The 26,982-nt window shown below is 46.4% G+C and overlaps 1 protein-coding gene across 1 annotated transcript; it reads left to right on the forward strand.

The window, feature by feature from the left end:
- Window positions 1–942: 942 nt before the first annotated feature.
- Window positions 943–22,618, forward strand: CUNH13orf42 (chromosome unknown C13orf42 homolog). Its single transcript, XM_004775227.3, has 4 exons — window positions 943–1,400; window positions 18,678–18,825; window positions 20,349–20,589; window positions 21,231–22,618. Exons 1-4 carry the CDS (start codon window positions 984–986, stop codon window positions 21,403–21,405), a joined length of 981 nt encoding a protein of 326 aa, XP_004775284.1. The 5' UTR covers window positions 943–983; the 3' UTR covers window positions 21,406–22,618.
- The last annotated feature ends 4,364 nt before the right edge of the window (window positions 22,619–26,982 follow it).

The following is a 26,982-nucleotide window of genomic DNA, read 5'->3' on the forward strand; positions in this document are numbered from 1 at the left end:
AGTCTGGGAGAGAACCAGGCTGTGTAGAGAAATGAAGGCAATAACCATGTGTCCTATTAGCCTGAGAAAAATCCTTGAGGGGACATCCCCGAGATCTCAGGGCACTCAGAGGATGCTCTTGGAAAAATAGTTTGTGTCTGACTCTGACTAGTCTGTTTAAATAAAAAATATGTTTAGCTAAGTTAAAGAACAGGTCTGCCCCATCTCTGTGGCCACCCTACTTTCACTAAGGCTTTTGTGCAGAAAGCTGTGGTCCGGACACCTGAATCCTCCTGTCTCCACAATGGGCTGCTATCCCGTAACCGCGGCAAGGTCCCGTTACGGCAGGGTGACAGGCCTGCAGGACGCAGACAGGGCCCAGCTTATCGAAGATCTGAGAGCCTCGGGCCAACAGCTCTGGCTCTGTCCACCCTGGCCTCTCGCAGGGGACTGGATTTTACCTCAAGCAACACAGGGGTTTTGGCTTCGCGGTGTTCTGGCCCGGTAGGATTTAGCCAGGCGTTCAGGACCAGAGCCAGCTTGGCCCAGGTGGAAACATACAAATCCAGACCAAGATCAAATCAGACGGAGAAAGACCACATCCAGACATGGAAAAGGAGCAGGAGAGAAAATAGCGGTGCAGGAAATGCACGGTCACGCTTTCCACATCCAGCTGGGGCCTTCCGTGGAAGAGCATTGAAGGTGCTTGCATTCAAGCGGGCTTAGAGGCCACCAGGCCTCTTGCTTGTAAGCTCCCGGTGCCCCACCTTGTGTTTCCGGGTGGTGGATGGCACCGTGGTTGGGGCATGGAAATGTGCCCCCCAGGAGAGCTGCCCAGCCTGCCCGCCTGACCCCGCTGGCCGCCGTCTCTGGGATTCCGGAGATACGAGGCCTCCTGGCAGGCAGATGGCAGGAGGCCTGCGTGCTGGCTCGTCTCTCCCCAGCTAGATCAAGTGGCACGGCGCAGGCAGCTGGAAGGCACCCGCGGGGAGAAATCCAGCACTATGCTCAGAAAGCTGCACTCCATCTTTAACTCGGGCCCGCAGAGGAAGGCGGGGGTGGCCACGGGTCCCAGCTACGACCCGGCCAGCCCCACCGTGAGGCTGACCCGCAGCAGCTCCATGTACGTGGTCGGGGACCACGGGGAGAAATTCAGCGAGTCCTTGAAGACGTCCACAAGCATCAGCAGCATGGACAGCAGCCTGTACTGCCTGCAGCAGGAGGGGGACCGGGCGTGGCTGCTGTCGCGCCCCCAGGACTGCCTGCAGTACTTGCAGGAGCTGCTGGCCTTGCGGAAGAAGTACCTCAGCAGCCTGCACGACCTGAAGCCCAGTCGCGCCCCCGGCCTCTCGTCCCCCTCCTCCGCTGCCTCGGAAAGCGCGGAGAGGAGCCCCGGCCGGCCCACCTCCAAAGAAAGAAAGGTAAGCGCCGCTGAGACGCACAGCTGCGCCGAGAATTCTTCCGAGAGCCCCAGGTGCGCGAGGGGGACTTGGCTCGCCCCATTCCCTTCGCGCGCGCCACTTAACTCGTCTGCACCTTTGGAGCCCCAGCTCGTCCTCCCTTAGAGACTCTCCACCGCCCTCCCCTGCCTGGGGCAGGGTGGCCGTCCCCTGCTGCTTCTCTTCCTGGGTGAGGCCCTGGGGACGGGGGTTCGCGGTGTGTGCAGGGCAGCCTGGGGCGAGACCTGGGCTTGGGGTCAGCGCACGACGTTTGCACGTTTGCTTGGCGTATTCGTCATGTGCCGCCCGCCTGATGGACGGTAGGACGCTTGGGTGGCCCCTGAACATCCCAGGCAGACGTGCGCTCTTCCCGGGAACCAGATGCTTTCCGACTTCGAGGTGTTCGGCTCCACGGGAGCCGAAGGCAGGAGGAGGGGCTCCATCCGCGGGTTGGGTCCCGGCCTCCGGGGGACTCGGGCGCAGCCTCCAGACACCCCGTGACTTCACGGAGAGGGCAGGAGAGCTTTGCAGGGCCCTGGAGGCTTCAAGCCCGGGCAGTCCAAGCAGGAAATTAGCGCAAGTACCGGCAGTTATTTCGTGGTTGCTACTCACCCCGGTGTTTGTACACAGTATCCCTCTTTGAGCTTTCCACTAATGCCACAGGGGAGCTGCGACAGACTCCTGTGTCCCGGAGGGTCAAGCTGAGGCTCAGTGACCTGTTCTGGCAGGACCTCCAATTCCTTGGAGCACTCCTTCCTTCAGTCCTCAATTTTTTATTTTTATCCCCCACCCCCACCCCCAAATGCCTGAGGTTTGAGGCTGTTTGAAATTCCCACCGATCTTTCCCTGATGCCTGGACAGTGGACCTGTCTCTCCCACATCCTGTTTCCGCAGAGCGAAACATCCTGTTTCCGGCAGACCAGCACTCTCCTTTGTGACTCCTAAATGGGCTACGGAGGCCCTATTACCATTGAATGACTGATTGGCCAGCTATCAGATCTCTAGGCCTTGGCCTCCCCCCACTGGTTTCAGCTGTCTGCATTTTTATCCCAGGTGGCAGTGGTTTAAGTAACCATGTTTGTTAACCCCCAAAATACATCAATGCCCCCGTACCTACTCTTGGGTTCCAGAACAGACCCTGTGACCGGCCAGTACAGTTCCTTCAGGGTCACCTCCCATGACAGACGGGACTGCAGGGGGCTCTGGAGTCCCTCGTAGTTGGATATCGTGGGGTTCTCGGCTCTGGTTAGAGTCCCTCCAGGCACCACATTTTCCTGAAAAAGAAAAAAAAAAAATGCAGTTGTCTCTTTAGAAAGCCTGGCTCCGCTCCTCCTTGCACTCTTCCTAGTTCAGCAGTCTGAAGGTCCAGGGAGGGCTTAGGCACAGAACACCAGTTCTGGCCCTGTGGACACAACGTGCACATTTCCTCGGGAGATGCCTCTCACCATGATGTGACCAGAAAAAAGTGTGTGTGTGTGTGTGTTTTTAAAGATTTTATTTATTTATTTGACAGAGAGAGAGATCACAAGTAGGCAGAGAGGCAGGCAGAGAGAGAGGAGGGAGCAGGCTCCCCACCGAGCAGAGAGCCCGATGTGGGGCTTGATCCCAGGACCGTGGGATCACGACCTGAGCTGAAGGCAGAGGCTTCACCCACTGAGCCACCTAGGCTCACCCAGAAAGAAGTTTTAAAATGGCTTTGTTGTTAGTAGGACCAAGACCTGAATTTTAGTGGTTTCTTTACCAGCTGTGTACCTTGGTCAGGTTATCTTGGCCTCTCTGGGCCTTGGTTTCTGTAGCATAGAAATGGAAATAAGAACATACCCCTTGAGGCAAAAGCAAGATCCTGTCTGTGATAGGACCTGGCACATAGTAGGTCTTCCAGGGCTTACTAACTTTGCAGTGGAAGGTGTGGGAGGCTTCTTAGTCTCCGGCAGACCAGCACTCTCCTTTGTGACTCCTAAAGAAAGAGAAGGATGCCGGGTGTACCTGAGACATAATGGGTGCCCTCTCCAGGGCTAGTTGGGTGGGAGGAGCAGGGGACCCGAGAGCTCCTTTCTTCTGGAATGTCATCCCCTTCCTGCATTTGTAGAAAATGCCTGCTGATCTTCAGGTTTCAGGTAAACACCATTCCTTCTCCTGAGCCCTTATCATGTGCTGAATTGTGTTTCCCCAGAATCATATTTTTAAATCCTAACACCCTATAACTCAGAGGGTGACTTTATTTGGAGCTAGGCTGATTACAGATAAAACTAGTTGATTGTGGGTATTAGGGTGGGGCCCTAATCTGACAACACCAATGTCCTATAAGAAGGGGAAACTGAGATGAAAACACACACACACACACACACACACACACACACACACACGGGGAACCCTAGGTGAGGTCTGGACTTGGCCGCTACAAGCCGGGGACCTCCCAGAAACTGGGTGGGGCCTGGGCCACATCCTTCCCTAATGCTTTAAAGAGAACATGGCCCTGACAAGATCTTGGCCTCAGACTTCTGGCTTCCAGACTGGAACAATAAGTTTCTGTTGCTCCAAGTGGCCCAGGAGGTGGGACTTAGTTATTGTGGCCCTAGGAAATGAGCACAGCCCTCTGCAGAATTAGCCTTTTCTTTTCTCTCCCATTAGTCTAAACACATCTCTGTTCTAGCCTTTATCACATTCTCCCGTGGCATGTTGCTTGTGTGTCTCTTTGGTGCACGGCAGCCACTTTGGTATGCGTGATCAAGCTGAAACAGCATCTTTGTCATTTTTCTGTCCCCAAAGCACAACCACTGGTCACTTATGAATGCTTTATAAAGTCTGGTCTTTTGTGTCCAGATGACGGAAGCGCTGGCCTTGGGGTAGGGAGTGAGCGGTGTTCTCTGGGCACCACAGCACCGTGGAGACCTTTTCTCCCTCCTCACGAATTGACTAGCCCCCAGTCTGTCTCTCTTTTCTGAAAAGATAATGGTTTCTAGGCTGTTCTGTTTAAAACTCTCAGTAAGAAATATATGTTATATACAATTGATGAGATATTGAACACTACCTCTGAAACTAATGATTACTATATGTTGGTTAATTGAATTTAAATTAAAAAAAAGAAAAAATATATATTTTTGATACTAACCTAGTTTATTCAATACAACCAAAACAAAAATTCATGAGATACAGTTATTCCTATTCTCTGTGTGGTACTCTGATATTTTTTTCAAAACACTCGATACTTTTTTTTTTTTTTAGTTGTTTCGCATGCGGGTCATGACACACTAAATTTATTCCCCAAGCCATTCCAGGGTCCAGACTCACATTTTCTCATATCCTGGTATGGCATTCCTAGTCGGGCCTGCTGAAATGTTAACAATGGCTAAGGAACGATACATCAGGTTGCCAAATGATCTGGGGTCCCAGCCCCCTGGAGATGGGCGAGCCGGGATGAGTACCACGGGATGAGTACCCGTGTGGATCATAGTGAGGACAGGCCAGAAGGGAAGCAAGCCTGGGGAGGCCCTCCCCAGCCCCTGCACCAAGGGGTTCCTGGCCAGGCCCTGTGACAGTCTGCTCCTCCCTCCAAACAGGAGGTCATTATGAAAATGAATGAAACACATGGTCTGCAACGTTTTGAAGTCCAAACAAAAAACCCACAGCAGAGAATTTTTGTGTCAGCATCAGGTATGAGCCATAGTTTGGGACTCACTGTTTAGAGGCTCCAGTGTTAGAGTTTCCAACACGGTGCAAAATTCAAGTGGCTGAAGGAGAGCATATCGGAAGTGGGTCCTGACCTGGAACATGGAGTTTCTGAACCAATAAGGCAAAGCCACCCAAGCCCCCGCCCTGGGCACCTCGGGCATTCCCGTCAGCAAAGTGGCACCCGCCAGTCTCCTCCTCGTGCCCCAGCCCTGCTCTTCGGCAATGGCCCCGGGCCCAGCCAGTGACAATCAGCAGTTAGTCCTGACTTCTGACTGTCCTCCACACGTGCCGAGTACTAGCCCCAGTCCACAGAGGGGAGAGCTGGGTTTCCAAGACAGGAAGCGATTTAGGGAAGGCTGTGCGCCTGATGAGGAGAGAGCCAGGATTTAAACTGGGTCTGCACGGTGCCAGAGCTTACACGCTTGCCCACGGAGCCACTCTGCCTTTCAATCAGAAAATGTAAAATATCTGTCAGAGGAGGGTGTGTGGCCCCTCAGGATGAGGTGAGCAGGCTACTTTATCCTGCACACCCGGGCCAGGGAGAGTCATCAGGGAGGTACATGCTTCCTGTCCCGCGTGGATTCTGTGAGAGGGGAGAAGCGCTCTCATAGGGGCTGCGTGGCCCGGGCTCCCCTGTGCAGGAGAAACCCAGACCCGAAGCATCGAGCTCTCTCCTCCCCACCATCTGTGAGTCAGATTTCCCTTCGTCTCGACACCTTCCCTGCACACGGCTACCTCTGACTCCATTTTTACTCTTGGTCCCTGCAGCACCGAAACCCTGAGTGTGTGTTGTCTACTTTTGCACTAGGAAGAAAGCTGGGCAGAAGGCTTGAGTTCAGCTGCAAGAGGAACTTCACAGTGGGGCGGACTATATCTTCAAACCATTTCCACAGAAACACTTTTTCATTCTTCCTCACTTATCCTGCGAAGTACTTGAGATGAGCCACCTGCCGGCAGAGTAAAGCAGCCGCAGAAATAGGACAACTGGGAGAGAATAAAACATCAACAGAAAATCAAGGCTGCGTAGATCATAATTCAGCAGCTACGGAGGAGTTTGGCTCTGTATCTCTTGGAAGCTACCATAAAGAGAGCTGGATTCGTATTAAAATTCTGTCTAAGAGGAAGAACTCATACCCTTTGGTTAGTGGAAGTGAGATTTTTTTCCCCCTCAGCTTTACGTTGCAGAAATTCTCATATGGGCCGTGGTACAGAAATCACAAGTGAGAAGCACCTGGGTGGCTCAGTGGGTTAAGCCTCTGCCTTCAGCTCAGGTCATGATCCCAGGGTTCTGGGATTGAGCCCCGCATTGCATCGGGCTCTCTGCTCAGTGGGAAGCCTGCTTCCCCCTCTCTCTCTGCCTGCTGCTCTGCTTACTTGTGATCTGTCTCTCTCTGTCAAATAAATAAAATCTTTAAAAAAAAAAAAAAAAGAAAAGAAAAGAAACCACGAGTGATGGGGCTAGTGATGCCCTCAATAATTTTTAAGTAACACCTCCTCAATAGCTATGTCCGCCCTGCCTCCCTCCCTCCCTTCCTCAACACGTTATTGTTGTCAGGAACTGGGTATATGTCAGGAGCTGTTCTAAATACTGGTGAGCAAGTCAAAGTCCCTGTCCTTGTGGGTGGTCACGCTTGTGGAAAAGCAAGGCAATAAACCAGTCCACACGTTTCTGGTGGTGATTTCTTAGAGCCCCTGCTGCGACAAGCTTGCCTTGCATCTTAGTGAGGGTCCAGGCAGTGGCACCCGGGTACCTAACTTCTGGCTATCCCTTCTGGACCCAGCGGGGAATTCAGATGCTGGAGGCATGGATGGACCACACATCCGCCTGACGATCTTTGTCGAAAGCCTCTGAAGTTGTTAAAGCCTCTGTCCATGACAGAGTTCTCCATTACAGAAAAATGTCTGTAAAAAGCAGAAAGCTATCCTGTCGTGTTTCTTGCTCTTTGTGCCCCTTGTCTCAGCATCTTGGAGAGTGAATTGCTCCTTCTGCCGTCTGTTTTGGGGGTCTTGTCTGGGACGTGACTGGCTTCAGCCTGTGTCTACCCCCTTCACCTAGTTCTTTAGGTAATTTCTGCCAGTTGCTGGGAGGGGTTCTGAGATACTTGACTTCTATCTTTCCATTCCTCTTAAAGACTGCTTCTCTCAGCTTGGATTTTTTTTTTCTTAAATAATAGCTTTGATTTACATACCATGAAACTTACCCTTGAAAGTGTATTACTGAGTGGTAGTTAGTATCTTCAGAGTTGTGCAACCTATCACTAATATCTAATTCTAGAGCATTTCATCACCCATTTCAGTTTGTGTGTGTGTGTGTGTGAGTGGTGAAATAAACATAATATTTACCATTTTCCACATGGCACTTCTTAGCCCCTTAAATGAGTGCTTTTTAGATGTCCCCAGCTTATGGATAATGGAGTATATCACAGTCAATGAATCCTTAAGAAATTAAGTGTTTCTCTTTGGATTTTATATAAATTTTTTTAGAGAGAAATGTGTGACACTGGACCCCTTTCAAATTGTTACTTGTCAGACAATAACCAGAGTTCTTCACACTAGTCTTCCATGATTTTTCCAAATGATTGTTTACTTCATCTGAAAGACTATGAAGCCTTAGCTAATACATTTTTAGACTACTTTACAAAATGTATTAGCAGTACACTAGAAAATGGATCCATTAAGAGGTCAGGGAGGCTCTGAAGTACTTCAATTAGGAACGAGGAGATTTTTTTTTTTTTTATAAAAGGTCTGATTATTTCTTAAGATATGAAAGTCTTCTTAAGTAAAATGAACTTTTAAAAAATTTAGCATTTTAACCATTTTTAAGGGTGCAATTCACTGACATGAAGTGCATTCACAATGGTGTATAGCCCACTACTCTCCTTTCTAGAACTTTCTTGTCACCCCAAACAGAAAGTCTCCTTCCCAAACAGTAACTCCTGATTTTCCTGCTACCCCCACTCCTGGTAACCTCTGTCATGCTTTCCATCTCTATCATTTTGCCTACTCTGGGAACCCCAGATAAATGGAATCATATAGCATTTGTCCTTCTGTGACTGGTTTCTGTCACTCAGCATGTTTCCCAGGTCCGTCCATGTTGTTGCCTGTGTCAGAACTTACTTCCTTCTGTAGAGCTAAACAGCTTGGGTTTTGATGGTTGGTGAAGAGGAAGAGTTCGAGACAAGGCTTGCTCTGCCCAGAGAGCTTGTTAGCAGGGGTTGGCTGCAGTGCCCCCTGGAACACTGCCCAGATGGCTTGAGCCAGACATTTTCTGAAGTGAGGGCTATTGGTCAGCCACTGCAAGGAGAAGAAAGCATTATTAATTCTCTTATGGGTTACCTAATTCTGAGCAGCTTGGATTCCTGATATGTCTGTCTGGATGAACTAACTGCAAAGTGCTCCCCACCCCTGCACCCTGCCCTACCCCACCCCAGCTAAAGAAATTCACCTGCTACAATGGTTTAAAAAGAACCAATGGAGTTCTGGAGAATGTTTGCCAAAAGTGACTGATTTTTATTTCAAGTGGTTTTATTCTGGTAATAGTTTGCTTTCAGAGTCAATTTTCTATTGAGGCCACCCAATCCTGGCTCATCATATAAGACCACGTCAACAGCAAATAGAAACTTCTTTCTCCTCTAGGGCAGAGGGATCTGAATCCAATTCATCTAAAAAGATTCCAAATCTTTCATGTATAATATGCATGTATAATTTCCTACAGGATAGAAGGCAGATTCTAGATCTGTTTTTACACCTCTGAAAATTATTTTTCAGATCTGCTGGGGAGACTTTGTGCAAACACGGTGATATTAAAATGAAGGTTTTCTGGAGTGTCAGTTACTGGGAGAGTCTCTATCACTTGGCCTATATCTGGTTTGCAGAGTTGAAAGGCGGGACTAATTCAATATGAGCTGCAACGGATATTCTCTTTTGCTTGGCAGGGTTCTCCACAAGATGACAAACAATATGATGATGATTGATAACAAAGCATATAGTTCCAGAAGCCCCTCTCAGTCAGACCACAAGATGGATAAATGCATTCTTCATCCTATCCTGCAGGCACATGCTGTTTGCTCAGCCTAGTAATAATACTTCTTCCTCCCCTTTTCCTCTCTACCACACCCGATTCACCTGGCTAACTTCTTGTCTTTTAACAGCAGAGAAAGCATTTCCCTAGGAAGCCATTTCTCACACCTACAATCTAAGAGTGGATTTCCCCCCCTCCTTGAGTCTGAACCCCCCATCTCAATACTTAGCACCCAGCACCCAGAACTCAGCACTGTAATTGTCTGTTCATTTGTACATTCTGCTACTGGCTATGAGCTCACTGAGTGAGAGGACTGCATCTGATTTATCTTTCTATCTCCAATCTCTTGCGTGGCTCCAGGCACAGAGCAGACATTCAATAAACCAATAACCTGAGAAACTCCAACTGTAACTTAAGAACGTTTATTTTATTTTTTAAAAGATTTTATTTATTTATATGCCAGAGAGAGAGAGAGAGAGAGAGAGAGCATAAGCAAGTGGAGCAGGAGGCAGAGGGAAAAGCAGGCTCCCCGCTGAGCAGGGAGCCCTATGTGGGGCTGGACCCCTGGACCCTGGGAGCATGACCTAAGCCAAAGTCACTTGCTTAACCCACTGAGCCACCCAGGCGCCCTTAAGAAGGTATAAGAAGAAAACTTACGAAGTTTGGTGGAAGATCTGAAAGAGTAGTAGATCAGTTGCTTTCACTGAGTGGAAAATTATCTTTTATTTTTAGTGGAGTAGAATATAGTTTGAGTATATTCATATGGAATCATATCCTAATAATTAAAATATCCAGTGTGTAATGGATCAGAGTTCACCACCATCAAAACAACATTGGGGGTAAACTTAGAAAGAAATTATGGGTGATAAAATGATATTAGATAAAATTTATAAAACACAGAGAAATATAAGAAATAAAATAAAAAGAACTTAGAATCCTACCATTTAGAGATAATTACTATAAAATGTTTAGGTATATTCTCTTTCAATCATTTATTTCCTGTATATTTACATATATGTAAATTAGGGTTGCCACCTAAACAAAGGATGCTTATTTAAATTTGAATTTAAGATTAAGTGATGTGTTTTTTAAGTATAATTATGTCCATGCAATATTTGGTATATATTAACCCTAAAAAATTATTCATTTTTTTATGTGAAATTGAAATTTAACTGCTGTCTTATACTTTTATTTGCTAAATTTGACAACCCTAATGTATGTGTATGTATGAATTTACTAAATCTGGCTTATATCATATAATTTTACAATCTCTTTTTGGTTAATATTATATTTTGTGGATTGTTTCCTGCCTCATTAACTAGTTTTTGAAAACTAAAGTTTCAATGACAAAAAATATAACAGCTCACATTCTTTAATTGTGAAGAATTACAAATAAATACATCCTATTCTATAAGTCACGTTATTAATTCCTGAAAGTATGACTAATGGGACAAAGTTTAAAGGTCATTCAATTTTAAAGATTCTTCTACATATTACTCCAGAAACATTTTATAATTTACACTTTCATCAACAGTGCGTTAAAAAGCACTTCTTACTAATATTGCATTAATTTAGAAAGTTCACTGATGTAATAAATCGCATTATTTTTTATACTTTTCTTTGATTATTACTTGAGCAAAGAAGGACCCTTTTAACTTATCAAACCAATGTGTACTTCCTGTTTAAGGGATTGCCCATTCAAGCCTTCTACAGTTTTCTTTTGGCTCCAGTAAATATTTCTTATTTCCATGAACTCATATTAAGAATATGAGCACACTGTTTGCCATAGGTGCTAAAAATATTTTGTCCAAGCTACTATGTGTATTTTAATTTTATTTGACATTTTCTGGTATATAAATACTACTGATTTTTATGTAATCAAAGATACCCATTTTTGTCTTTGATATTTCTTCCATTGCTTTTCTGCTTGGAAAGCCTTTTATGTCTCAAGGTCAGCTGAGTATTTGTCATTTTTTTTTCTTTTTTGATAGCTCCATTTTTAAAAAACCCAAGTCTTCTCTGAATCAGCAGTGTATCTTGACTGGAAGTGGGAAGTGAGAATCCAACTTGAATTTTCCCCAAGAAGCAAAGTTTCCCACCATGTAGTGATAAATTCATCCCTTCTCTCTACAGATTGTGATGTTTCACTTATTGCATGTGTTGGTTTTATACAATGCTTCAAGGATATGAATTCAAATCAATTTAATCAGGTTTCTAACTATTTGATAAGTGTGAGCAATTTTTTTTTTTCTACTTGGTGTTTTGTTAAAGTGGAATGATCATTTAGATGATATGTAAGGAGAGGAGCTCCCAGGTGTGGGCAGAAGAAATAGTGTCCTTAAGATTAAAAAGCAGAGAGGAAAAAGACTAAGCCTATCAACCTATGAGTCTATGATATCTAAGATCAAGACAGAAGCCGTGTGGCTCCATTTCCAAAACGACTGTAGCCTTTAGTTATGATAGGGATGCCAAAGCCGAGTTATACTAGAGTTTATGACAAACGTCTTCCTTCTTTTTATCTCTTTGGATTGATTTTCTTGGCTCTCTTTTCTATTTCACCATTTTTTTTCCCAGTTCAGGCAAGTGTACCATTTAGCTTAAATTTCATTGAAATTTTGTATGTAGGTATATGTATGTATGTAATTAAATTCCAGTGATATACCCTTTTCCTAGTTGCTGTTTCTCATAGTTTCAGTCCTTGTTTCATAAACTCCCCTTCTTTCTTCATAATCCCTCTTCAATTGCGGGTAAATGCTTTCTTAGGCGTTGTAATATAAAAAGGATAAGGTCAATATCACCTTGGACTTGGTCTTAAATATCCATCCCAAGGATGGCAGAGGTGAAGAAGATGTATTAGAGCTTTTAGGGCTTGTCCTCAAAAGCCCCCACCTTTTTTGGGTGATATTAAATTGCTTGTGGATAAGTATGAGCTGTTTTGCAATAATGTCACACAACAGAATGATCCAAGGGAAAGTGGTCTCTCCAGTCCTGACTAGTTCCACATCTGGTCCTGGAAATTTACTGACATTCATATTTCCAGATATTATTCGTTCAACAGAGTATTACCAATACTCCATAAAAATAAGGAGCACGGAGTTCTTAATATTTGCCAAGTTAAATCCAAAAGGATACACAGGCAACATGCAAGCTGATTGGAGAATATAAACCTAGGTAATGGCATGTATATAACATATATTCGTTCACTCAATGAATGATTACCACTCCATGCCTGACCCTGAACTAGGCACTCAGCATTCACAGGTGGAAAGGCAGTCTGCTTGCCCTGACATGGCCCATTGTCTCGAGCTGCAGCCCTCAGCATCACTGTTGGAACCACACTGGTATGCTGAGTTTCCTTGGCAGAGAAACAGGTAGAATTTCAATCAGAATGTTGGGAGTTGTGTATCTCTCACAACCTGTCTCATATCGGCAGGGGCTGGTGGTGAGCTATCACGGGAGTCTTATCCATGAGTGTTAGTTGCCAAAGCATTGCCAAAGAAGAGGTTACAGATTGCTGGTCTCATGTGGGGCTAACGAGGAGAACACAATGCATGGTAGTGGACTGTCCGCGCCAGTCAGAACACGGGCATGGACGAGATGTGCCTATGTCTGCCTGCTGCAGTGGGGGCAGGTGACATGGGAGCTGGCCCTCCAACGGAGGTAAGGGGATACCCAAGTAGGAGAGGTGAGAAGAGGGTGGACATTTAGGGGTGGTCCTCTGGGCTTTGGGTGGGTTTAGAATGTCCCCCCACAACCTGACCTCTGACATGATATTGCTGTTTGAACTGGAAGGTCAATGTGTAGAATCCAGACCTCTTGCAGATCAATAGTGACAGATCCTAGAAGAAAAAGAATGGATGGGAGAAACCCAGGCACCCAAACAGCAGGCAAAATCAGGCAGGATGGCCGATGATGTGAAATGCAGGAATATATCATAAACTGCACTGGGGGCCTCAGACATGACAGTGAGAAATGTAGTGGAGTTCAGTTGGGGAAAGTGCAAAGGGAAAAGTAATTGGAGACCCAGGCCTGGTGTGAAGGGGGTGGGATAGGGAGGCTTGGAAAATGATAACCCCAAGGCCACCGAAGGTTCCATGGGAAAGGCACAAGGGAATGGAGCCCGCAAGGCAATACGGCTGCTTTCAGCCCACGTGCCTCTTCCCCGGGGCCGCTGTGGGGCCCACAGCGAGGGAACACGAGCCCTGTGACACGGGGCCCCGGGCAGGTACAATGGGAAGGTTGTTCAGAGACGTAGTTAAAAGATTCTGGGCTAGAAAACAGTCAGGATTGGGAGTGAAGCGATCCTCTTCTAGCCGGAGTTCTGAGTTCTGAGAGGGGACACTGTACTGCATCCCACCCAGGGGTGTGGGCGCCTAGCGTCCCTTCTTGTACAACTACTGCCTTGTGAAGTAGATTTTCCTGTGATATTGGTCTGGGGCCTGAACCCTGAGCTCGGTTGTTGTCTCTCTCGTGCTAGAGACCAAGGGAATGTGGCAGTGGAGGCAGAAAAGGCCAACAGAAGCTCTGGGAAAGCAAAGAAAAATACCAAACCTAGAGTCAGCCTGGGTTTAAACCGTGGCTTGAAAAGGCTCAGATGTGTAGCTTAGCCTTGGGACTCAGAAAAGTCACCGCGGCACCTTCATTTGGAGACATGTGAACGTACACTTTTATAAGGTATGACTGATTTGCCAGATGGCTTGATGCTTCCCATTCTCTCTACCAAGCAGATACATAGAGAACAGAGTACTTATAATTAGAAGCCTACCCCAAGCGAGGATATTATTGGCAAAATGCAAAATGGCATATGCATTAAGCACTAACTCGGATAGCCAAAGATTACTGAGAAGCCAAAGAGCTGATGACAGGGGGCTATGGTCTGTTCTGACAGTGGGTCCACACGATGGGGAGCCAGGCAGGGTTCCCCCGGGGCAGAGGGTGGTCTCTGTCTACTGCTGCGAAGAAGTCCTCAGGATACATGGGGTGAAGAAAGCAATGTTTACAGCCCTATCTTGTAGGTGTCATTTTGTTTTTTAAGAAAGTGGGTAAATACACATATAAATTCACATTTGCTTATATTAAAAAAAACCAACAACAACAATGGAGAGATGAACCAGAATCTTGGTTCCTACTACCCAGCGCGAATCTTAGCAGAGGTGAATGCTGAACACGAAACCCAGGAAGCAGTCACAGCTGCATAAAGACAAGCTGAGGGAAGGCCTTCCCAGGAGGGGGTTTAGGTCAAGTTTGGGGACTGGAAGGGAAAGGTAGATGTTGGGGTGCACCCCTGTGGGGGCTCATCTGCACTGCTGTTGGTACAGGGAGAAGAGCAGAGCTTATTCATTTGCACTTATTTATTCCATAAAGGGTTTAGGGGGAATGGACAAAGGCAGTTGGGGCAAGTGGGGGGAGCTCTCCTTTGGGATAAGACTCAGCCACACAGGTAAATATGGGTCAGCCACAGATAAAGTCATTAATGTCTCATTCTTATTCTCCAGACACACCAAGATCTATAGGCTCTTCTAGCAGAAGCAAGTTTTAGAATGGGAATGTGTTGGACGGGCCATCAGAGACCCCAGAAGTAAGACCTGGAGGAGTGGACCCTCCCGGGCTGGCTGAAGGGCTTCTATGTCAGGGTGGCCCTGAAGGCAATCACTTCTCAGCCTCGTAGAGAGGGCAAGGTGTGGGAGGGAGACCCGAGTCTCAAATCCTGAAGCTTGAGGCTTTGGAGGCAAACAATATATTTAAGTATTTGGGATGACCAGCAAGTGTGCAGCTGAAAAGGCTTTTGTCCACTGGTTTTGATGGACAGAAAGTGCAGTGGCTGAAGTCATCATATATGCTGATTATTTCCTTTTTAACTTGTAAATGTGATCCTCGAAGGACAACACTTGAGGAGTTTCTGGATTTACGAGATTTTCGAGAGTCCACAGTCAAGGGTTCTTGTTAACATAACTAATAGTTGCGGTCTCGCTCATTTCTGAGCCTTTGGTAGCTAAGATACCAAAGCTGACTCTTTTCTAAACTCTTTAATAAATGAAAGCAATGGATTCAGGCTGCTCTGAGCTACTGGCCAAAGTCTACATACTGGAGACACTGAGGAATGAGCAGCTTAGATCTTTTTGTAGGGTGACTCCATGAAAAAGAACCTGATGCCCACATGTGAGACTGAGACCCTTGCCTTAAACCCAACACTGATGGAGGTTTCTCAGTCAGAGACTCAGAGACACCCTTTCCACGGGCGCTGAGATATAAAGACCTACAGACCTTGCGTCCCTATTAAATAATATTCATCCTTCTTTTGGGGTTCAGTCCAGATTGTGTGGATTTCTCCATTCTTTGTTTCTCTATTTTCCACTTCACACACACACAAAAATTTCTAAAATGATAGGTGTCATAGTAGAATTAGGTTAGGGACTGAAGACCGTGGAGCCTAGAGGAGAGACCAGTACAGGAGAGGGGTGTGTCTAAGCGGAGAATGAGTTGACCCAGCCCATCTTGATGGATGAGTAGGAATCAGCCCCAATGAGACATTGAAGGCAGAGGGACCACTAAGAAAAACCACAGGGAGGGCAAGTATCATGACCTGCTTTAGAGATGGGCCCTCCTGTCATCTGCCTGCAGGAAGGATGCTTGGTGGCCTGGCCTGCTGTGCTCATACAGACTGCCAACCAGTCCTTCTGGTTTTAGTCCTGCTCCCCACTCTGAACCCTTAGTGTACCTGGTGTTGCCAAGTCTGGTGCATTTCAAGTTCCCAAGGGTCCAATTGTAACCCTTTTATTTCCCCAACCCATGATGTTCCAGAAGGCTGGTTCTTTTGCTCTTTCATATCTCCCTCCCTTCAGTCGCTTTGCAACTGCCAGAAATTTCTGGAAATATATCTTTCACTGATGGCCTCTTTATTCCTCCCTTTGTCATTAGGTTTTCTTCTCTCTGTCCTCCTGGTTTCATTTTAATGGGCTCTTTGAAGAGGGAAGATTAAGTACATGTGGATAGTATTCCACTTATAACACAAAAGATTCAAGTATATGTTGGGCTTTTTCAAAATTTTCTCTAAGAAAGTGCCTTACAAATATAAAAGGAAAAAAAAAAACACCTTTCCATTTAAAAATGTTTTTAGTAGTATGAAATGCATACATTTCACCAAGATCTTGTATGTACCTACAGATGTCATCATTTCATTTCCCAACATTCCAGCCTGTAATTTAATATTCACTTTTAATACCATCTCCCTCTAAAAATGCTCACATATGGCACAAAGACAGACACATAGATCAATGGAACAGAATAGGGACTCCAGAAATAAACTCATGGTTATAAAGTCAATTAATCTAAGACAAAGGAGGCAAGAATATACAATGGAGAAAAGACAGTCTCTTGGATAAATGGTTTTGGGAAAAAGGGACAGCTACATGCAAAAGAATAAAATCAGACCACTTTCTAACAACATACACAAAAATGAACTCAAAATGGATTTAAGACCTAAATGTGAGACCCAAAACAATCAAAATCCTAGAAGAAAGCACAGGCAGTAATTTCTCTGACATTGGCTATAGCAGCACTTTTCTAGATATACCTCCTGAAGCAGAGGAAATAAAAGTAAAAATAAACTATTGGTACTACATCAAAATAAACAGCTTTTACACAGCAAATGAAACTATCCACAAAATGAAGAGGCAGCCTAGTGAATGGGAGAATGGGAAAAGATATTTGCCAATGAAGAGCTAATATCCAAAATGTATAAAGAACTTATACAACTCAATACCAAAAAATAAAAACTCATTTAAAAAATGGACAGACGACCTAAGAGACATTTTTCCAAAGAAGATATATAGATGACTAACAGACACGGGAAAAGATGCTTAATTCACTCATCATTAGGGAAGTGCAAATCAAAACTGCAATTAGATATCACCTTATCCTTATCAGAATGGCTAAAATAAAAAAGACAAGAAACAACAAGTGTTGACCATGATGTAAAGAAAAAGAAACTCTTGTGCACTGTTGGTAAAAATACAAATTAGTGCAGCCACTGTGAAAAATGGTATCAAGGTTCCTCAAAAAATTAAAAATAGAAGTACTATATGTCCCAATATTTCCACTATTGGGAATTTTCCCAAAGAACACAAAACACTAATTTGGAAAGATATAGGTTTATTGCAGCATTATTTACAATAACCAAATTATGGAAGCAATCCAAGTGTCCATCAATAGACAAATGGATAAAGAAGATGTGGTCACACAAACACACATACACACACATTGGAATATTACACAGCCATAAAAAGACAATATTGAATCATTAAGAGACAACATGAGTGGACTTGGAGGGTATTATGCTAAGTGGAATAAGTCAGACTGGGAAAGACAAATACCATATGATTCCACTCATAAGTGCAATCTAAAAAAGAAACAAAAGCAAATGAATAAACAGAAAGCAGAAGCAGACCTATAAATACAGAGAACAAACTAATGGATGCCAGAGGGGAGGGATAGGGAGTTGGACAAAATGGGTGAAGGAGAGTGAGAGATATAGGCTTCCAGTTATGGAATGAATTAAGTTATGAGAACAAAAGGCACAGCATAAGGAATACCATCAATGATACTATAATAGCGATATAATGAGATAGCTGGAAGTTACATCTGTGGTAAACATAGCCTACTGTATACACTTGTCAAATCACTACACTGCACACCCGAAATTCATGTAATATGGTGTGTTCACTCTACTCGAATAAAGCACAAATAAAATAACTCTACAGAGATCAAACAGCCCAAGTTAACACACATTGTCCCTTCTTATCCTTCCTGAGTTCTCTTCTTTCCTAAATTCCTCCGATGGTCTTTCACCGGCTCCCACGATGATTCTGTGCCTTTCACTGAGAGTTCTCCATGGAGGTGCACCAGGGGACCTGAACTTCCCCAGGTGGGCGTTTGTGAAGACAGGGGTGAGGAATGAGATCATGAAGAAGAACAGATCAGGACAGAGCCTGGAAGCTGGTTAGGCACACTGTAGACTTTTTTTTTAAAACTCTGTATTTTATCATTCCTTATATTTTTCAAATAATCATACTAATTTTTCTTCAATTTATTCCATGACTTGAGCCCAAGTTTGGCCACTTTGGGTCCTGACAGCTCTTTCAGAGCATTTCCAACCTATCTTGTCCTTTCTTTCCTGCTGGGAGCCCCTCATTGCCTCCAGGAAGGAGCTGCACGGTCCCCTAACCAGGTGTTTACCTGCAGGGAAAATGGCCAAGGGAAGACTAAATATTTTGCCTAAAGATCCATAACTGTCTCTGAGTGAGGACGGGGTAGATCTTATTCTTTACTTGTCTCTCCTTGAGGCAATTAGAAACCCACTGACACACCGCAGTTGCGGATGGGGGCATCCACCCTCCTCCCCCAGGGAGCTCATTTAAATTTACTGTTTAAACTCTGCAAATTCATAACCACACATACATTCTGCTTCAGTGACGCTGCATTCTTTTTGGCGGTGGTGGCTTGCTTGTGTGTGGGTGCTCAGAGGCTGGCTCAGGCAACTCTCTCTCCTGCCCCCTTGCCTCTAGCAGAAAGCAGCCGCAAAGAAGTACTCCCAGTTCAGCGCAGATGTGGCCGAGGCCATGGCCTTCTTTGATTCCATCATTGCCGAGCTAGATACAGAGAAGCGGCCCCGGGCTGCTGAGGCAGAGCCCCCGAATGAGGACGTGGACTTTGATGGTGAGCGCTCGCCTGGGGCGGGGCAGGAGGTGGGTGGGGGACAGTCTCTGGAGTGGGCTGGCGGAGGAGCTATGGGGGAACCCCAACCCTGAGTAAAGGGAAACCCACACTGCACACCAGAGCCCTGCCCAGGGCTTGCTCTTCTCCTGGGGCGGGGGAGGGGGCTTTGCTTTAGCTATATCTGCAGCCACCTCCCAGCCTACCCGACACTGTCATGTATTTGGACCCAAACTCCTTCCTGTGGTCCACTGGCCAAAGCTGAGACAAAGCACTAAAGAAAGGGGTTAGAGGAGGAGCTGGTGTGACATGGGTATGAAGACAGAGTTTCAGTCTTGCAAGGGGAAAAAGTCCTGGAGAGCCGTCCCTGGCCAGTGGGAATATATTTGGCGCTACTGGACTGGTCACTGAAAGATGGCTCGGATGGTAAATTTTAGATTCTCTGTATTTTACCACCTTTTTTTTTTTTTTTTTTTTAAGAAGAAAAAGGAGCAGAGAATCTGTATTTAAAAATCTAGCTTCTCGCTCTGCCTGAGCTCCTTTGGCACTCTCTGCGGGACCTGACTGCCCCTTCATCCGCTTTGCCCCCCCGTCTGCCCACAGCGCCCTCTGAGGCCCTCATGCTCAGTGCTCTGAGGACAATGCACAGGGCAGGAAAGGAGCAGGGGGCCTGCTGGGCCCGCCTGGGTCCCTGGAGAGGGACCAAGCTAAGGGCTGCGACTGACGCGTTTGTCCTTGCCAGCCTGCATCACTGGCTCTCTCCTGCTAGAAAGCAACCAATCCCACCACTTCATGAGCTCATCCCACCTTTAAATTCCATTACTTGACTGTCAGTTTCTTCAGTCTTTGACTCGCCCTCCTGGGTGTCATTGATGACGATTGTACTCAGGGTTTACTGGCCGTTGTTGCTGAGGGACCAACTTTTGGTACCAGTACTACATAATTCTTGAGTGTTTTACTTAATGCTCAAAGGATCAAAGAAAAGATCCTTGTGGTTTGTAGTTGGTCTGGCCTCCAAGCACCGTCTCTGTGACATTTAGGGTCTCATGGAATTTCGCAGGTGATCCCTCCCACTCCCCGATCTCACTGTTCCTTGCAGGGGCCTCTGCTCGCCCTCCTCCTTCAGTGCAGCCCCTCAGTCCCAGACAGAGGCCAGCCCTCTGCTCGACAGCGGGGCCTGGGAAAGCCAGGACATGGGCAAAAGGAAAGCAAAAACCCACCGAGATTGCGGACAACAGGATCTCTTTGCTATTTTGTCCTCGGCTCTTTTCACTTCACTATTTGCAGTCTATCGTGGGTGGCTCTCCAAGTCAGTACACATAGATCTGTGTCCTTATTTTTAATGAACACATCACTATTTCGCCGTCGCCCTAACCATAATTGCAGGGTCAGGACTTTCCCATCCTCTCTAAGAACCCACTGTGGGATCTGTGCATTTGTCGTGGGCTCTCAGCCCGAGGCACTCTCTCCTGCTCCTCTCTGAGGGAGAGTCCTCCTTTCCCGGGGCACTGGCTTCTCTCTTCCAGTTGCCACCAGCTCCCGGGTGCACAGCCTGCACTCCAACTGGATCCTGCGGGCGCCACGCCGGCACTCCGAGGACATCGCTGCGCACGCTGTGCATGCAACAGATGGCCAGTTTCGAAGGACCACGGAGTGCAGGACCATTGGCACTCAGAGGAGGCTCGAGAGGCACCCCATTTACTTGCCCAAGGCTGTGGAAGGGGCATTCAACACCTTGAAATTTAAGCCCAAAGCCTGCAAAAAAGAGTAAGTGCTCGGACCAAATCGTTCAGCCAAGATGTTTTCGTGTCCTCCAGACTCCTGGGGGTGCTCTTTAATGTGACTTGAGTCCCCAACCTATATACCAAAAATTATTCTTATCTACTTTGGGGAGAGGGAGATCATTGTTAAAGATGTTTTTTCCTAGACTATGCTCATACTCCAGCCTGGTTCACTGCTGTCACCACTCCTCATGGTCCCTTTGGCTGTGGATCTGCCTGCTCTTCCTTCTGGCCTTCTTGGCCCACATGCTTTGTGCCACCCTTTTTCATTGTCTCGCCACCCCTGCTGTGCCACTGACAACCTTGTGCTACAGATTTTGAATGAGCGTTTGGGGTTGAGTTGGGCATAGCACCAAGAGGAAACCAACACCAAACTAATCAGATGTCCCTACCTTGGAAAGGCATTGGCCTGACTTAGATGGAGAACTTCTTGTCGGCTGGGCCCCTCCTGGTCACCTTTCGGCCTTTCTCCCTCCAGATCCAACTCTCCCAAGAGTTACCACTTGGAGAGTTCCAACTCTCCAAGTTACCACTGTTAACTCCATTGGAATAGTGACTCAGAGCGTCCCTTCTCTGTGCAACTAGCCAAACCACGCTTAAACCGTCTGCCTCATTCCTCCCTTCCAGCCTGGGGAGCCCCCGACAGATCCTCTTCAACATCTCAGGAGAAGACATGGAATGGGATACGGAGCTCTTCGCGCCGGAGCCCCTGGCCTCTCTGGGGGAGGACTACCATGAGACGGAGAACCCCAAAGGGCAGTGGCTGCTTCGAGAAAAACTCTGGGAGCGAACAGTGCCCTGACTCCCTCTGAGCCATTCAGCCTGACTCAGGCTGGGTCGCTGAGAAGGGGGCCACTTTCAGCACAGCACTGAAGGTTTGGGAGGGTTAAAAATGGAGATTGGAACCAAGTCAAGTGCATGAGCCCAGCAGCACTGCCCGCTGCTGCCCAGTTAGTGCCAAACACACCTGTGGCCTCCCAGAGCACCTGCCTGGGGAGACTGTGGAGCCCGGCTCGCCTGGCACGGCAGGTTAGTAGGTAGGTACAGCCTGGCTGGTCTACCAGCAGGAGGAATGGGAGGCCTGGAGTGGGAGTGTCCCAGCTCACTAGCCTGGCCCCCCCTTTCAGTTCTCTGTGCATCTGTCTAAGCGGCTGCTAATGTTGTGCTCAGTATAGGAAATGAGGCCACCCAGGGGTCTCTGGGCCAAAGTCCTCAGGAAGGCAGCTCTGGTCTCTGCGGGGCTCAGAACCATTTTGGTTACAAACAGAGGTGGCCCTCCTTTGTGCAGATCGCAGTTCAGGAAGCACCTCCTTCTGTGCTAACACTCTCACAGTGTTCTAGAAACCTCTGCTGGATTACCCTGGAGATGGGGCCAGTGCCCTGGCACTGGGAAGGAGTGTGTCAGGGCCCTGCCTCGGGACCCCACTATCTCTCCCAGCCCCCAAACCCAGCTCCATTTCCCACAGGTGGTGGGCTGGGGATGGCAGGAGATGAGTGGTGCTTTTCTTCGAATCTTTGTTCAGGAAGTCCTCACAGACACCCCTGCAACCAGTTTATGGCAGGCTGTGCCTCTCCCCTCCCCCAATTAAAAGGAAAATCAGCATCCTTATGTTCTTTTGAACTAGAAAGGATCTGTGAGTTTAGTAACCTATCTGAATCCGAATTACCCGTTAAACCTATTCTTTGCATTTCTCACATACTTTTTGTATTTCTGCCTGCTGGAGTTTGAGAACCGCTGGTTCGGAGAATACGTTGCATTTTGTTCGTTCTTACTATTTCTTCTGGTGTTTTCTTATAAAGAAGTCACCCGGTGGGTGCACACTCATGAAGGCAGGAGTGCTCATGGGGATAAGGGAAGGAGACAGATGAGGACAAATCAATAATCCAAAGTAAGCCCAGAATGCTCTAGGCTAAGGTTAGTCTGAGAGCAGAAGAGAGCTTTCCCTCTGCTAGGCTCACGTAATGATTTTCTCATTGTTGAGTTTTTTTAATAAAGAACCTTTTATCTGTGTGAACCCAGCTGTCTAAATCTAAGTATTTGTAACTCCTACGAGAAGAAAACAACAACAACAACAACACGCTAATAATGACGAGGCATTCTTAGAAATTTTATGTCAACACATTTTAGATGAAAATATACTGGAAATGTTTTAATACGTGTCTTTATTATTATTTTCTTTTTGAGTGCCAATGTCAATGTTTGGGAGGTTTCTTTAATTTTGTTGCTTATCCTAAACCCACTCTAGGCAGAAGCCTGACTGAAAAATAAATGTTTGGGAGATTTGTTTTATAAACTGCATTAAAGCACACCAAGTTAACATTGCCACAGACCTTTCTTTACCCCAAATGTGGCCTTGTTTTGAAACCCCACAAATGAAAAGTCACCGCTAAGGATCATTTCAGGATGAAGGTCTCTTGACCCTGCCTCTTATCAAACTACAGTTTATCATGGATTCGACCCTGACATTATGTGGTGAAGACTCTGTGTACATTTTGCTTTTACAGATAAGAAAAAAATAAACAGGACAGAGAGGATGTTTGGAGTCTTGATTTTTTTTTTTAAGCATATATTGCTTATGGGGCATGAAGCTGTACTTTTCTCTTTTGCTTCACATTTTGTATATTTTTGCCTTTAATGAGACTATACACAGACTGCCTGAAAAATTCCATGATTCAGAAACAGAAGGCTGGCGTGTCTGGGATGATTTTAGGTATTTGAAATTGGTGATAAACCCCAGGGTCTGGGCTTTGTCTAGGGAATCCTGAGATGGGGTCTTGAGATAAATAAAATTTAAGACAATAAAAGTCAATTCAGCAAAATCAGCTCATTTGATTGATTCTCTTCTCCCAGTGATAACTGACCAATTATTCAATCAGCTGCTCCTCGAGGCACTGTGGTTCCCAGATTGTCTTGGCTTTGATTTTTGGAAATAGACTCTATTTAGACAGAATGTCCAAAAAGAGAATGTGAGTTCCTGGCATCGGGCTTGTTCTTTAGAACTTGCTTTCCAGCTCTCACCACAAAATGTCTTCTTCACAGAAGAAGATACATGGGGAGTTTAGGTGGAGTGGTATATCCCCAGCCCTTTGCCCCTTGTTGGTAGCTCTGCCACTGAGAATGTGGGGCTTCCAGGATAGAACTTTCTGGAGCCCACTCTCAGACACAGAGCCCAGAGCGGTTCTCATAGGAGACAACATTCCCCTCATCACTGATGGCCTTTTCATAGTGAACTAGTTTAGTGAACTGCTACTGTAACAATTACCACAACTTTAGGGGCTTAAAATAACACGGATTTATTCTCTAACAGGCTAGGGGTCCGAACTAAAATCCATCTGACTGGAATAAATCAAGATCTGGGCAGGGCTGATTCCTTTGGAAGGCTTTGAAGGGAGTATCCATCCCCTGGCCTTTTCCAGCGTCCAGAGGCTGGCTGCCTGCCTGGCTTGTGGGCCCCGCCTCACGTCACCCCAGTCTTCTGCTTCTATCCTCCTGTCTCCAGCTACTCGCTCTGATCTCCTGCCTGCCCCTTCTGAGGACCTTTCTGATGACGGCGGTCCCACCTGGATGACGCAGGATCATCTCCCCATCTCAGAAACCTTAACTGAGTCAAATCTGTAAAGTCCCTTTTGCCACATACGGTAACATTCACAGGTTCTGGGGATGCAGAACCTCCTGTGGGGAGACCATACTTCAGCTCCCCACACACGGTATCACAAAGTGTTCTTGTCCTTCTCAGTCACCCAGCCCAATTTCCTTGTAAGCTTGATTCTAACTGCCCAATATCCATGGTGAACTCTGACTTACCTGTCATTTTCCAGTTTCTTTAATCCATGTGCTACCCTCTAGTTTTGTGAAAATGAAATTCTGTCTTGTCTGACAGCCTCTTATTTTGGAAAGACTTTCTGATGACACAAAATCACCAACTGGAAACACACAATACATCAATCCTGTAAGGGAGAGGAATAGATAGCCAGTCTATATAAAGATCGCTGATGGTCAAGAGTGATGCTTCCCTTCAATCAACCTACCAAGTTCTTAGTAAGCAACTGCTATATACCAAGCAAAATAATATAAGACACACTTTCTGCCATTTGGTAATAGGCCACCTAATGGGGTAAGATAGCACAAACATGGAACAGACAGTGCTGGACATTTACTGCTTCATCGAGCATCTCAGTCTACCCACGAGAGGAACTCCGCACTTGCAGAGAATGCACTTAGCTTAAGGTATCACAGAGAGCTTCACGGTGGAGGTTCTCTTGAAAGACAGCTTTAGACTCTGACAGAGGACTGCTAAAGGCTGTCATTTCATGCACATGGATAGTTACCAGAAAAGTCAGAAAGGATAGTAGCCAGCAAGGGGATGCCCTTGACTGAAGGGCAGGATTTCTACTGAGCAGCCATGGAAAGCTGGATTGACAGAAATCAAGGAGATTTGATCAGACAAGTCCAAGAGTCAAGCTTTACTACATCTTGAGCTAAAGAGTGGAGAGAAGAAGCCCTAGAAGATGCAATATAGCATCTTCTATATTGTGTGTTGTGGCGGTGGGCAGTGGTGAGTCCGGAAGTGGGCCCTAAAATGCGGTGGGATTAAACCGTTAAGCTCCCCACAGCCTCAGGAAGAGAGACCCTCAGGCCCCTGGTCTGAGTTCTGTGGTGGATCTTGCCTATGGTCCCCTGTGAGTCACACGTATTCTCAGGTGATATCGGCTCCCACCTCCTTCCAATCAAATATGGCTGCCTTGGATCCCCCAGTTCCTCATCAACAGCACGGGTCAGGGCAGTTCTCCTTGAAAGGGGCAGGAGGAGTGTGATGGTGGTAAGGGGAGGGGTTGGGCAGGCACATATTGTAAATAAATTGATGTAGCCATTTTTGTTGACCTCCCAGGCCACAGAGCATGTCAAAGCCTTCGGGTTATTCTCTTGGGGGAAATGCCCATGTTTGTTTATCCATTTGTTTGTTGTTTGAAAAAGAATATTCCGCATTTACTATGTCCCAGCTTGTGTCTGGAGTTATAATATAAACAGAATCTCTCACAGAACTTTCAGTCTGCGGTAGATACATACCTTCCTCCAAGGGTTACACCAGCACACATGAATCACAATTGAAGTAAGTTCAGGAAGGAAGGCCTTTGGTGTCACAGGGAACTTGTAAGGGGGGCATCTGAGCTGGCTGGGGCAGGGTGGCTGGGGAAGAGCTTTCTAGATCCCACACAGCTTCATTTGTCATACTCAGATACTCAACTGTCACCTCCTCAGAGAGGTCTTCTTGACCACACTATCTCACCCATCACTGATCTTAACCTCTATTATGTATTAGCTGGCTGCTCTGTGTCTCCTGTGATCTAACACATGCCTGTGTATACACACACACACACAGACATACACACTTGCACACACACACTCTCATACACATTCACTTGTGCACGCTTGCCCCCATTAGACTGGGAGCTCTGTGAGGGCAGTAGCTTAGTTTAGCCCCCGTATGTGCTCAGAAATCTTCCAGGCCCTGAGAATATCTTCCAGGCCCTGGGAATAGAACCAACTCTCTGCCTTCAGAGCTTATACAAACTTGGTGGGAAGGGGTGTGCGGGCAACGTATGCTATCATATGCTACGTGCATATATATTCAAATGTAATAATGTGTCAGGGAATGACCAATTCTGTGAAGTAAAATAGAGAATGGGAAGGGCAGGAGGTGGGATTTTTTGTCAGAGAAAGCCCAGCAGAGGTGGTGATCCTTGAACAGAGCTCTGAACAAGCGAGGGATTGAATGAGATCAGGGGAAGGACTGGTCAGGCCAAGGAAGGAGCCTACATGAAGTCCCCAGGCAGGAAGGCATTGGGGGACCTTGAGGATGCAGGATGGAAGGTACTAGGTTGTCTTTGGAGGGTTCTGAACAGAAGGGTAGCACAGTCAGATTTAATTTTTGAAAGATGTCTGTGGCTTTTGGGTGGGGGTTTTACTGAAGGGCTCAAAGGGACAACTTGGGACACCAGCTGGGTTACTCTCTGTGGGCCAGACAGGAGGTGTCGCTGGCAGCCTGGATGGGAGGACTGGGCTGCGACAAGATGGGTGGGTTGGGAGAGACTCTGAAGCAGGACTTACAGGTGTTTAGGCTCGCCAGGAACTAGATACAGAGACACGGGGCTCTAGCTCCAGGTGCTAGTGACCACAGGTATGCTTTATGAAGTGGATTAACACAGAGGCTGGTCAGCAGGGGTTTTTCTGGAGAGGAATGGGGGAGAGAAATCAAGAGTTCTATTTTTTCTATTTTGTAGCTGTTAACTCAGAGCTTTCTGTGGACTTCCAGGTGGGAGATTAGACACCTCTGTGTAGAGCTCAGGGGCGTGCCTGGATCTATAAGTACAAAACCCA

This window comes from Mustela putorius, unplaced genomic scaffold (assembly GCF_011764305.1).
Source record: "Mustela putorius furo isolate JIRA1106 unplaced genomic scaffold, ASM1176430v1.1 tig00000461_pilon_pilon_pilon, whole genome shotgun sequence".
Lineage (NCBI taxonomy): Eukaryota > Metazoa > Chordata > Mammalia > Carnivora > Mustelidae > Mustela > Mustela putorius.

Coding starts and splice junctions, on each gene's coding strand:
- CUNH13orf42 (XM_004775227.3), top strand. CDS start 984: ATGCTCAGAAAGCTGCACTCCATCTTTAACTCGGGCCCGCAGAGGAAG. Junction 1,401..18,677: donor CCACCTCCAAAGAAAGAAAG/GTAAGCGCCGCT, acceptor TGCCTCTAGCAG/AAAGCAGCCGCAAAGAAGTA. Junction 18,826..20,348: donor TGAGGACGTGGACTTTGATG/GTGAGCGCTCGC, acceptor TCTCTCTTCCAG/TTGCCACCAGCTCCCGGGTG.